This window comes from Ischnura elegans, chromosome 11, assembly GCF_921293095.1.
Source record: "Ischnura elegans chromosome 11, ioIscEleg1.1, whole genome shotgun sequence".
NCBI classification, from domain to species: domain Eukaryota; kingdom Metazoa; phylum Arthropoda; class Insecta; order Odonata; family Coenagrionidae; genus Ischnura; species Ischnura elegans.
In genome coordinates, this window is record NC_060256.1 from 88941320 (window position 1) to 88954125 (window position 12806).

Genomic DNA, 12806 nt, shown 5'->3' on the forward strand with positions numbered 1-12806 from the left:
GTATCGATTATTTGGCTGAAAAAATTAAAAACATACCATTAAATTTTCACAATATTTAAAACACATCAGGGCAATCAAAAGCTTTAAAAACTTATATCCATTTAAATTCTATCCAACTGAAAATTGATATAAATATTTCTGAAACATGTATTTGTTTTTAAAGTGTTTGTTTTCTGGAATTTTATGTATTTTTATGAGTGATGATGAACAGCTGAAATGATATCACTTTGAAATATTTGTTTTGATGGTATCAATTTGGAATTTCATGTATATTTTTCTGAATGATAAATTGACTACACACTGTTCCTGAGCAATGATGAACAGATGAATCGATATCACTTTGAACAACAGTCTTTGAAAATGTATGCACATATTTTGAATTTTCATGTTTTAAGAAAAAATTCATTATAGTTTATTACTGTTACTGATACCTTATTAGCTCATAAATTATTAGTTCAATGTAAAACCTTAACCTTTGCAATGCTACTAAGGAATTTATTCTTCCTACAGCAAATAAAATGCATCCATTCTGTTCTAAAAGTATATTTTTTGTAATCATGCTTTTCTATAACTCTTTAGCATTAACATCAAAACGAAAATGTCATCTATAAGAGAAATGGTACAGGTCTCTCAAATTAAAATGTAATGATAAAGAAAAGTGCATTCAATAACCTAATTAAAATACATAATGAAACCTAACTAGCATAACCTTCTAGTGTTAAAAGAGATACATAGCTACACATTCATAACAGAGAGGGGATGGTGACATTAAAAAACTGGTAATCAGGGCAAACATAATCACAATCACAACATACCAATAAATTGTTCAAATACAATAAAGAGGACTTATGAGGGCCCAAAATTTTGCTTGCACCTACCCTCTAAAAGAGCAAAATAAACATTCCCGTGGCAGTGAGTTCATCATAGATCCCACACTGCTTCCACAAAGGTATTGCAAAAATGAATTCAACATTGCACATTCCTAAGTTTCCCGCTAATTTTCTCTTGGATTCGAAATTGATCACAGGCTCTGACCTAACTTCACAGGTTCTGCGCAATATTTTCAATGAACACCGCCACTGAGGTATTTGAAGTGAAACCTCACACTAAGTACTCCATAATAAAAATTTATTCCAAATACATGTTTCTATAAACCAATCGATGGCAGATCACCTCATGCCAAACTGAAGATAGAAATTTGGTAGGGGAAGAATGAAAGGCTAGGGTAATCAGACAAATTTTCTATATAAACATACCTGGTAGATTTCAATTAATAAAAATAAAAGATAAAATTTGCCACAACAACTGTGCATATAATGGGTGGGATTACAATGCTATAATGCCAATGTCTTAATAGTAATTCATAGAAGCAAGTAAAAACTACAAATATAAAAAGTACGAGAATAAAAATACAACATTTAAAACTGCAATGCATCTAAAACTGAGTTTAAAAACAATGGGAAAAATAATAAATAAGTTCTAGCTATGGGTAAGCGGAGGTTTAACCTCTTACTTAGCCTTGTGAGAAAAACTAATCAATGCATTCAAAAATAAACCATAAGTCATAGTGAACGAAAACTGAAATTCAGAAAAATTGTTTAATCATTCAGCACTCACTCCATCGGTTGGTGTTATATCTTGGATGGACAGAATCACTTTTCACTGATACACTCTGAAAGGCTGTGAAGGACAAATGAAAAGCATCAGAGCTATGCAAAATCAATGCACCTCATTTAATCCATATAAAAGCCTTTGACACTGAACTCAAAAGAATGGAATGCTGCTTGCTGTACACTAAGCACGGAGCAGTTGAAGCCAGTCTGGGTCATCCAAACATATCATTTGCACTCCCATGCATTTCAACATTTGGAAAAATGCACAATATTAAAAAACAAGGAGAGTGCATTTTAAGGAACAGTACGAGCTGGGAATATTTTTTTATTGGATGATATCTAAGGATATACATGTCTGAATTGAAAAGAACTCCTGGGGTCTTCCTCAAGATGAATTTCCCGCTTTATTGCAGGAGGAGATATCAGCATTCCATTGTTTAAGAGTTCAAGAGGTTTCCTCCTCACACAATCAACCAATCCATTAGCAATCCTCACCTGTGTACCAAATTAAGAACCTGCCCATATGCTCATATCCGTAAACATCTTCATCCCATTGCAGAGGAGATTGAAGATGACCATAATACAATATCACCCATAGATAGAATTTCATACACATAAATATAATTCTGCAATCATTAATTTTGTGACATAATTATGTACAAATAATAATATTTACTTTGTTATGTTGCATCAGATACAGCAAGAAATCTATAAACTATGTATGGCACATGTAAAAGAACATAAAAAGCATAGTAGTCATTCAGAATTTATTAGAATTATTTAACATAAATAAATTGAATATTTATAACATCTATTGCATAAAAACTAGGGATGGACGGATCCAGGATTTTTTTCTAATCCAGATCCAGATCGCATCCTTGATTTTAGGTGTCCTATCTTTGGATATTTTCAGGTTCGAATGCATTTTTAATTGCCTGCTGCAAAATGTAGTTGTTATCAAAGTTTTTCTAGCTACACACAAGCAAAAGAATACTTTTTTGATTGTAATGCGCATTTTCAAATTTTTACTGATTAAAAATAATATTTGTAGGCATTACTTTTTACTGATTAGCTTTTCCCTATGTTCTGTGCCCATCAATATTAGAACTTTTGTGCAAACATGAGATGTTTTGCAAGAGAAAATTAAGCTAGGATGATGGGAGAAAGTTCCCAATCATTTAGTGAACCTTGAAGGGGACTGAAAGTTTCTGAGATCTGTGAAAGACAAATTATTCAAAGGATATGGAAATAAAGATAAGGAGCCAAGTTTTTTTTGTGCCCATTGAGACCACTTTACATGATGAATGATCACATTAGTGATCATAATTCATGAGTATGATCGCTTGTAACATCTGCTTTGCCCAGTAAGAGAATTCAAGTGAAATTTTGGCACAGAAACAATGCGCATCGATGACAATATTGGTAGTACATATCACTTATAGCAACATTTCCAACCATACAAAGTCATTTCAAAAGCCGCAGACAACTTAATGCTTCCCTAAGACGTGAGCTCGAAAATAATTTTGTTTTGCTTTGATCTATATCATGGGGGTTAACATAAAAAGTTAAGAGAGGGTTTCAAACAGAAAGTAATGGACAGCAGGAAACCAATTTAAGCAACCACTACTGTCATACATTTTGTGATCCCATAGCATAATATATTTTGGATGTTTCTGAAAATAAACATTCATATGAACACAATCCTACAAATTTTTGGTCTTATAAACTTCACAATAATGAGTCTACTCACACAACTTGTGCCATGTGCTCTCAACATAATTAGTGAACGAACTCTTTATTCCAGAAATAACTGAAGATATACATCCTTCCAAAATCCAAGATACCATATACCCAGTCATAGAATCCAAGTTATGTACGAATCTGACATATGGAACTACGAACTGTAAAAATTATATACAGCAGACTCCCAATTATCCAGGTGCAGTTTATCCTGGTTGCAGATTATCCATGCATGAGTTTACATATTAACAAATATCATGTTTTCCATGATATTTATTTAAAAAATTTAATTGGACGCAAAAGAAGCAGGATATTGGCATTTTAATGCATGGCTATGCTGGGCCTATTGTTTCCGTAAGCATTCCCATCAAAAGATGAAATTATTTTATTCACTTGCTAACAAAGAATGTTTCAAGTTTACTTCAACGTCTGATCTAGCATTACAGACAACGATCAGCGGCGGGGAAAAAAACTCTCGACTACTTTTAGAAGATTCTTCAATGGTTAACCAATCGTAAATTAAGAAAATTTTTCTCCACGATCATTAAATGTATATTTCACATCGCAAATGCACTATTATAGCCATGGACTCGCATGCGGTTGAACAGGGCCCAAGGGAGCCAGAGATTTAGTGGCACTCAGGCATGTTTACTCCGTGTCTAGTCAAGGTCAAACTGGAGAGGAAGGGAATTGTAGAAGCAGATGATGAGTGGAAGTGAAAAGCAACGGGGGAAGCGGAAGTAGAAATATCTAGTCATAGCCAGGCACTTGCTTGCATAGGCAGTTTGCCATAAGCCCTGGTTTCCTATAACCACTGCTGGGCAATAGGGTGATTGCAAGCCAATTGCCATCACGGGAGTTCAGCGTTCCTGTTTTCCAAGCATCACGGCAGGTTCTGAGTAATCACGGATCCACATCCTGCAGCAGCTGCATCCGGGGCAATTTGTACGAGATGCGGCATAGTACCTAACAGTGTCACTTCCAATGTGGTGCAGTGGTTTCGAAGCACTTGTGCCAACCACGTTCCTGAATCCATGATCTCGCAGCCACGGATGCATTGTTTTCGAAAACAAGGTATTACACAGAGCAGTGAGAATATGAGTGCAATCACGTTATCACCGATAAAAACATCACAGTGGGGAAAAGAAAGCTCTTAATGATTCCGAAAAGTAATTTATAATAACATAAAATGTGCGTAGATAATAAATGATTGATTGATTAACATTAATGATGAAAATAACAAGAAATTAAATTGAAAGTTTTGGTTATTCATGTTTTCAATTATTCGTGCCACCACTCGCCATCATAAGCCCAGATAATCGGGAGTTTGCTGTATTTTATTATAAATCGAGGTATTAAAAAGTATGCTAAAAAACCATTGCCTCATGAGATTACAATTAAAATAATACCAATAAATACAAAATTACAATACATCAGAAATTATCATTTATAATGATTTAACACTATCCCGGCAAGTAGTATGAATAAACTTTTCACGGGTTTCCTCACAGGTAAGAAAATCTAAGACAGCCAACCAATCCCATCCCTCTTGATGCTGAGCTTCAAAAGGTACTCCAAATTTTTAATCAGCAGCCTTGAGAATGAGTGATGAGACAGAACCCGAAACATCGGCTGCCTTCGATTTTCTTACCAGTGTGGAAACCTGAGATAAGTTTATTCATTATTTACTACATATATTAAATATCAGGAAGGATCATTCTCTCACCTGCAAGATGTACTGGATAAAATTATTGAAGGTACAGGATGCCCGATTAATAGAGATACGTGAAAATCGCACTTTCATTTTTATTTTATCGCACTTTCAATAACAGTTTATAGCATTTTGTAGCGTCTATTTTTTGTATTTTCATAATTAGGTAGATGACGGTAAAATGTAGTGAAGCACAGTTATGCGACAAAACACAGAATATTTTAAACAATTATGTTGTAGAACAATAATAAATTAAGGAATAAGACATATAGTGGCGGAGGTGTAGCTTGCCCACGCCCACTTGTAGTTAGCGGCCACATAGAGTCCCAGCCAACTAGCAGCTGGCCAGTCGCTCACATGCTTTACGCGGTGAGTGTCGGCGGAGCATTTAAACTGCACTCGGCACAAAATTTACGAATTTGGCTGTCGAAAAGGCAAATTTGCGTAAAAATATCATAAAAGTCCAGTCATCACATCTACGTCGCATTTATTTGCGCACATCACTTCTTTATCGCATTTGCAATTTTCACCCATCTCTACCAATTAATTATACTTCATGACCAAGTAAGCAGCGAGAAAAAAACTTACTTTGGGAACTGAAGATTGGGTTGTTTTCAAAGTTAGCAAAAGATGGCTGCTGAGGAGCCGGAGATGACGTGGCAGTGCCTGTTGTCGCCAGGGACGGAGTGGACATGGAAAAAGGATCTTTAGCGCCAAAATCCCTCAGCCAGGCAGAATTGGACGAATTGGAGTTCACATTGGTAGAAGCACTATGAATGTTGTCCGTTGAGCTTGAAGCCTAGAGGTAAGGAATGACCAACATTAAGGGTCGTACTCCAGGACATCACTCAACCTTGAGTCTTCACTCTACCTTGGTGGTTCTGGTCTCAAACATAAGTTGTATGAGAGACGTGAGTTCTTACTTAAAAAACTGACTTCAACTCACTTGAGCTTCATTAATTGAGATAACACTAAAAAATAAAAAAATTTACCTAAACTGTTTTAATTCGTGGCTCAACAAAAACTAGAATTACTGTCGTACAATATCACACGTTGAAGTATTTTTATGAGAGATGTTTCATTTTAAAAGGGTGAGGTGATGGTGGCGGACATCTTGGAACTTGGGGACAAAATTTGAGTTGAAACTTGAGTGAGGTCTCATGATACCATCGTGGAAACAAGAATGGACCAACAAACAAATTATAATGTCCATTTTTCTCTAAAATTCCGCAATTTATAATATTCAATGTATGATCCAATTCTTTCCCAGCAAATCATTTTCATTCATTGAAAGTTACCGTTTCAACAGTCGACCCGTCCATGGTCATTAGGAACTCAATTCAAATTGCAATTGATGCCATTGAATCATGATTTAAATGTTGAATTTTCACCGTTAAGGCATAAATGTTGTATGTATATAATATGTTATACCAAACATTTACACCTGCAGATGAGGTTAATGTAGTTGAACTGCCTTTCAATTAGTGCACGTGGAATTCAAATTTTCAACTTCTAGAAATAAAAAGTAATGATTACTCAAATGTGACAATTACTCGCACAAGCTTTGGAGTGGACTACAAGAAAAAAATTCTTAAAAAAAAAGTATTGAATACAAGGAAATATTACCAAATATGTAATCGTTAACAGTTAATTAATACCGTATTTGTCTGAATATATTCCCCAAGTTCGGCTGATTGCTACCCCCCTGGCCCTTACAATCCCTTCACTCGAACCTTCGATGATAATAAGCTCCAAGGCAGGGCAAATTATTCAGAATATGCTAGGTGGCAGCGAACCACAGGTTTCATCACCATCCTCTTTGAATGGCAATTAATCTGACTTTTATATCAAAGTTCTACGATTTATTTTAGAAATTTCATTTTAGAGTTAACTCCCAATTATCCGTATGGACGATCCATGTTGCAGATTATCCATGCTTGAATTTCACCTTCCATTGATTTTGTCTGTGATATTTATAACACACATAAAACAATCGGACACAAAAACATGAGGATTATCAAATTTTAATTCAAGGATACACTAGGCTATTTCCAATACAAGTCCCTTTCTAAATTGTAATTATTTTCCTAATTGGTGACAAGGACTGTTTCAAGTTCACTTGGATGTATCCTCTAGAATTGCAGACAACGATGAGCGGTGGAAAAAAACTCTTGATTAATTTTTGAAGATCTTCAATGCATTTTTGAGATCTTTAAACATATTTTTTACGTCACAAATGTGAAATTATTGGTACAGCCTCGCATACACTGAATACCGGGGAAGGGAACCAGAGATTCCATTGCACTCTTGCATGTTTACGCTGCAACCGGTCAAGGTCAAATTGGAGAGGAAGGTAGTAGAGGAAGTGAAGGCAGTGGGAGAGGTGGAAACAGAGACAAAGGGAGTAGAGATCGCATGAGTCACATACAGGTGCTTGCAAGCTAGACAGTTTGCCGCAGGATGTAAAGCAGTTGGAGTAATAGTACAATGACATTATCGCTGCTAAAAAGATCAGCGGTAAGGGGAAGAAAGCTTTAAATAAGTCCTTGGTGCATTCTAAAATAAAAATGGGCAAAAATAATAATAAATTGTTTAATTTACGTAAATTTTGAACAGGATAAGTAATAAAAGAGAAATTTTGGGTTAGCCGTGTTTTCCAATTACCATATTTCTCCGAATATAGTCCCCCCCCCCACCCTAATTTTGAGGCTTCAGTTATGGGAAAAGTTAAAAAAAAGCGTTTAAAAATAGTCCCCCCCTTTACTTTTACCATGGGCATTTTTGGAAAAAAAAGGGGGGACTATATTCAGACATATACGGTACTCGTGCCAACTCTCCCCATCTTTAATCCACATAATCGGAAGTTTACTGCAATGAAGCCACGGCAACTACATACACCCATGTCTCGTATAGCGCAAGGGATGCGTTCCTTGGGGTCTTTGCGCTATACGAATTTGCGTTATACGAGAGCGTTTTAACATTGGGAAGATAGGGATGCGTTCCTGGTAGCACAGGTCTTGGGTATTGAATTTCCTCTAAAACATATATATTCCCATAAATAGCCTTAGAAAACATTATTTATATAAATGTTTATAGTTTAAAACATCTTTAAAGATAGTATGCACGCATTTGAAGACTTTTATTCACGTTAAAAAAAATTCTTGCGTGCTTTTGAAATTCCGTCCTGTCGTGCGGGTGGGCTAACATCTGCTATCTCAGGGGTTCGTAATGCATTGCCGGCAGTTGACGATTTTTCAAACCAGTCGAAAAACAACTATTGTGTCACCCAGGACCTTTTGTCGCTCATTGAAATGACAGGCAAATGCTACTTTGAATGCCACTTCATAGCTAGCGGAGTTTATGAATGATAAATCATTTTAATGTGAAGTCCTCCGAGTCTTTAGCAGCTACGTGAAACAGTCTTTAAATGCCTTGAAACCTGATCCAAGTTTTCCTTCCCTGAAAATGAATGAACGGGAATGCATTCTTTTCCAAAAGAATATCGTCTCGTCAACACTAAAAACTAGTTGAGGGGGAAAGGAGCCACTTCCAATCACAGCTTGGAGTTCATCAGAAAATCTTGTGGTGACTGCGCTATCAACACTTGCAGATTCACCTGATATCGCCGCATTGAAAATACCAGCATGCCGTTTAAATTCTGGAACCAACCGGAGCTTTCACTAAATGTCTCGGAGCGATTACCACTCTCGTCTTTTTGTACTGATTCACTATGAACTTTCCGTATGTGTAGACCGCTTGGTTGAAGTTGGTGCGGCTGAGGTCACTGATGTTTTAACTTCGTCTTTATTCAGAATAAGGCATCGTGCGTTTAAACTTCCGCGCAATATCGCTTTGACGTTCTCCATTTTCAAAGCAATTGACCTATATCAATTTCTCTTCTAGGTTTATGGTTCTTCTTGATAAATTCTTGATTTTTCTACCCACTTTCCTAATTTTTGCCATTTTCTCTTGGTTTTTACTCTGCATGGCTCTATCGAAATCACATTCTACTGCTGAACTGTATTCTTGAGACGCAGAGGGCCTACGACTGCGGGGAGGGAACGAAGCTATTGTGTCTGAGACTCAATAGCGGACCCTCTTATATGTTGATGCTATTCATGCGCAACTCGGCCAACGTTCCATTTCTCCCCCGTGAATACCGATGACCTTGAAGGCTTTAGCGTAGACCCTCTACCTGGAAGTCAACCGTCCGATAACCTACGACGGCAAAAATTACGTCTCAACCAGTATTGCTTAAAAAAAATCATTTCCACTAGCCCCACACTTAATTAATGATCTAAATTAACTCATTCTGTTAAGGAGACTAGATAAATTACTTCGGTAGGCCGGCTATCTGGACCCAATGACGAGTAATAATTTTGGCCATTGCGCAGCAATGGATTTCGATTAATATATAAACAAAAAAGAAAATTTGAGGCAAGCAATAATATTAATACGCGAAAAATGATAGAAATTTCGTGTGTACTTAGCGCAAGTTCACGTTTTATCACGAGAGCGTTTAAGATTTTTGATTAGGCTACACTGCGTTGCAATGTTTCCCCGAGGAACGAATTTGCGCTATATCGAAATTGCGCTAATCGAAATTGCGCTATACGAGACATGGGTGTACTTGGTTGTGGGTGCCAACCCCTGATCAGTCAGTTGCCACCCACCCTGGTCCTTAGTATAAAAACCTTCCATGACAACAGGCTCCAAGGTGGGACCAGAGAAATCTGTCCGCTTCCACTATAATTTCTACAGTTTAGAAAATGCAGCATAGGTGCTAATCATAGCTTTAATCATTATCCTCGATTGAATGGAAATTATTCTAGTTCTTTCATTAAGGTTTCATGACTTATTTCTGGTTACTTCAAATATTTAGAGAACCATTTACAGCAATTAAGAAGCCCAACGATCATAGAATTTATAATCACTAATAATAGCCATTTCTTGACCATAAGTAGGAATGCAAACTTTCCATCGATGAGAACAGTAGGGTCATTCCATGTCAGTTCATCCAGGCATGACACCCACCGACTCGGATTTTGATGAAACTTGCCAATTTTCATCCTTCCATGCTGGAATGAAACAGTGTAAAATATTTCTTGGCTATCTCTAATAGTTTTTTTTTCACGACCATTTGAAGTTTGGGTGAAACTGCAGTTTTTCAATGGATGCGGTCTCCAGAGGCACTTGTGCCTCCAGAGGGAAATAATTTGTCTTAGCCATAGTTTTCATCCGATTCTTATGAAAATTTGCAGGTTTACTATAGAAGTCATGAGGATTTCAAAATCTTATTGAAAAATATCCTAAGGAATATTGATAATGAAAAACATTACTTAATGTTTTTCATTATGAAACCTCGTATGCTACAGGCATAACACTCTAATGCTGCAAAGCCTGGCAAATTAAAGAATAACATAATTTGTATCCTAGATTAGCTTTAGGAAATGCTCGTTTGAGATTGATTCGTTAAAGTGGTGAAGAGCGAAAAAGGTATGTAAACCTCTTTCCCCTTAGTCTCTTCCCCTCCAGGGTATTTAAAAAAGGTGTTTCTACATGAAGTCACCTGATAATGATAAAAAATGAATTGAAACTGGTTGTGATAAAAACTCTTTGTGGAAAATTGGCGGTTAGATTTATTAATGTGCCTGACTTCCATCACCTCTGAAATCACACTCTAAAGAGTAAATTCCATTAGCAGAGTTCCACAGTTTCAAAACATTAAGTTCGAAAAAAAGACAACAAATGCAACATTTTTCAATTGATATTTTACCACTTGTTCCCTTCAACTGATTCATGCAATTATCCTGAGGGTTGTTTCACAATTTTACAGACAACTGCGTCTCTTCTCCATGGTTAAATTTTTAAGCCTGGTTACACCAAACATTATCCTGCATGAAAGAACGATTTTGGTGGACTGTAAGACGGCATGAATTAGTGCATGAACCTAATTAGAACAGGTTCTATATTACTTTCATGCATTCGTACAACTTGTGTTAATTTAAGAATTCATGATTTTAGGTATTTAATTCTGCGTGTTAATGTACTGTGTAATCAGGCATTCAAAAGATAATGGCAGACAATACTTGTGTACTTTTAAATGAAGACACATTAGAAGAAAATAATAAAAATAAAGAAGCAATGACACATATAATGAAAGCCAGAGATTCAAATAGTAAAATATCTCACCGGATGATGTCCTAAAACAATGGACTTAACCCCGGGCCCAACAAGGCTGGACAATGGTTTCGTCCCGTGTGATGAGCCAGCATGAACACGGGGATTGGGCTGGGATACGGCTGGTGATGAGGGAGGAGGTGATGTAGGGCCATTCTTCTTGCTAGACATCAAGGCTGCTGCTTGCGATGGTTCCAGGTAATATCTACACAAAAAACGAATTACAATAAACACATCAACTCACCACATGAAACTCGGAAGAAAAAATGAAATAAAGAGTGCAAGTATATGATACACATTCATAAGAATTTCTGACAAAATTGGATTCCTAAAATCACAGCAATTACTTGGTATTACTCCCAATTTATTTTTCACCCAACAATTAAACGGAGTTATACAGAATATTCTACAGTGTTCACCCATCGGTTGTCATAAGTATCCGAAATAAACTCACAAAATATTAACCTATAAATCCCTGGAGTGAAAACCATGCAAAACTACAATAGGAAACAGTGATAAGTTGCAATGTCAATGCCACACTTTGAAAGATTTAGGAGAATTTGGCGGAGATAAAATAACGAAAGCCAAACTGCCACTTAATAGTAAATACACAGTGGCAAATCCTCGCAGTTCTTACTTGAGTAAATGAGTCACAAGTGAATTAACAGCAACACTAGATGGTCCTTAAAACGAGCAAATAATTTCATTATCCTTACCTTCGCTTTTCATATTTAGCAACCATAAAGTCTTTGATTTGTTGTTCATCTTTGGCTTCTTGCTGATGAGAAGGTTCGTATAGTCCAAGCCAAATACGCTTACAATACTATAACAAGAGTGAATGACATCATTGCAACAACATATCTAAATGCACTTTCGCAATGATACGCTAGAATCAGCAAAATTAAAAAATAGTTTACCTCATTTCCTCTAGACTTGATTAATTCTATTTCTTCCGGTGTGAAACTAGCCATTGATATAGACTTCACACGGTGTGGTGGTGTCAGTCCACGGCTAAAATATAAGACAAGCACTTAAAAGCGAGATGACTACGCACAAAGGGAATACAAAAAGTTAATCACGTCCAATGAATAACGTTATACTCATTTAATTGTTTGTAATCGAAGGCTAAATTAGCCCTTAATAAGACACAGGAAGAAGTTGCGATTAATCTATCAATTTTAACTAGTTGACTCACAGCATTCCAGAGCAAGAAGTGCACACGAATGAACCAATCGTCATATTTACATATGTAGGGCCTCTTTGGTGGCAATCGAAGCATTGTTTATTTCCTCCCAAAGACACTAATTCTCTTAATATTTTAAGATGTTTCTCGTCCTGTTTCTTCCTAGCGGAAGCCATGTTTTTATTGCAAAGCTGTGATGTCAGCACTAGCGGCAAGCGTGAAACGAACTGCGAAAGGGCGAAAGTGAGGAATTCTGAGTACGCAAGGGAATTTCCTCGGCATTCGTCATAGCATATGTTGGCATATGTTCTTGAGAATTAGCAGAAGAACCTCAAGAAATTAAGGGCGCACCCATTTATTCTTCCATGTCTTCAAAGTA

At 36.5% G+C, this 12806-nt stretch overlaps 1 protein-coding gene across 2 annotated transcripts in view; it reads right to left on the reverse strand.

Moving 5' to 3' along the window:
• LOC124168157 (arf-GAP domain and FG repeat-containing protein 1) overlaps window positions 1–12799 on the reverse strand; it is a 30984-nt gene extending 18185 nt beyond the window's left edge. The window contains exons 1-6 of one of the 2 annotated variants that reach the window (XM_046546280.1): window positions 12440–12799; window positions 12162–12255; window positions 11961–12067; window positions 11257–11449; window positions 5653–5863; window positions 1618–1680 (exon numbers count right to left, since the gene is read on the reverse strand). In XM_046546280.1, the coding sequence (XP_046402236.1) occupies window positions 1618–1680; window positions 5653–5863; window positions 11257–11449; window positions 11961–12067; window positions 12162–12255; window positions 12440–12603 (832 nt within the window). In that variant the 5' untranslated portion in view covers window positions 12604–12799. The remainder of the gene's footprint in view (window positions 1–1617; window positions 1681–5652; window positions 5864–11256; window positions 11450–11960; window positions 12068–12161; window positions 12256–12439) is intronic. The other variant, XM_046546282.1, reaches the window with a different exon arrangement.
• Window positions 12800–12806: the final 7 nt, after the last annotated feature.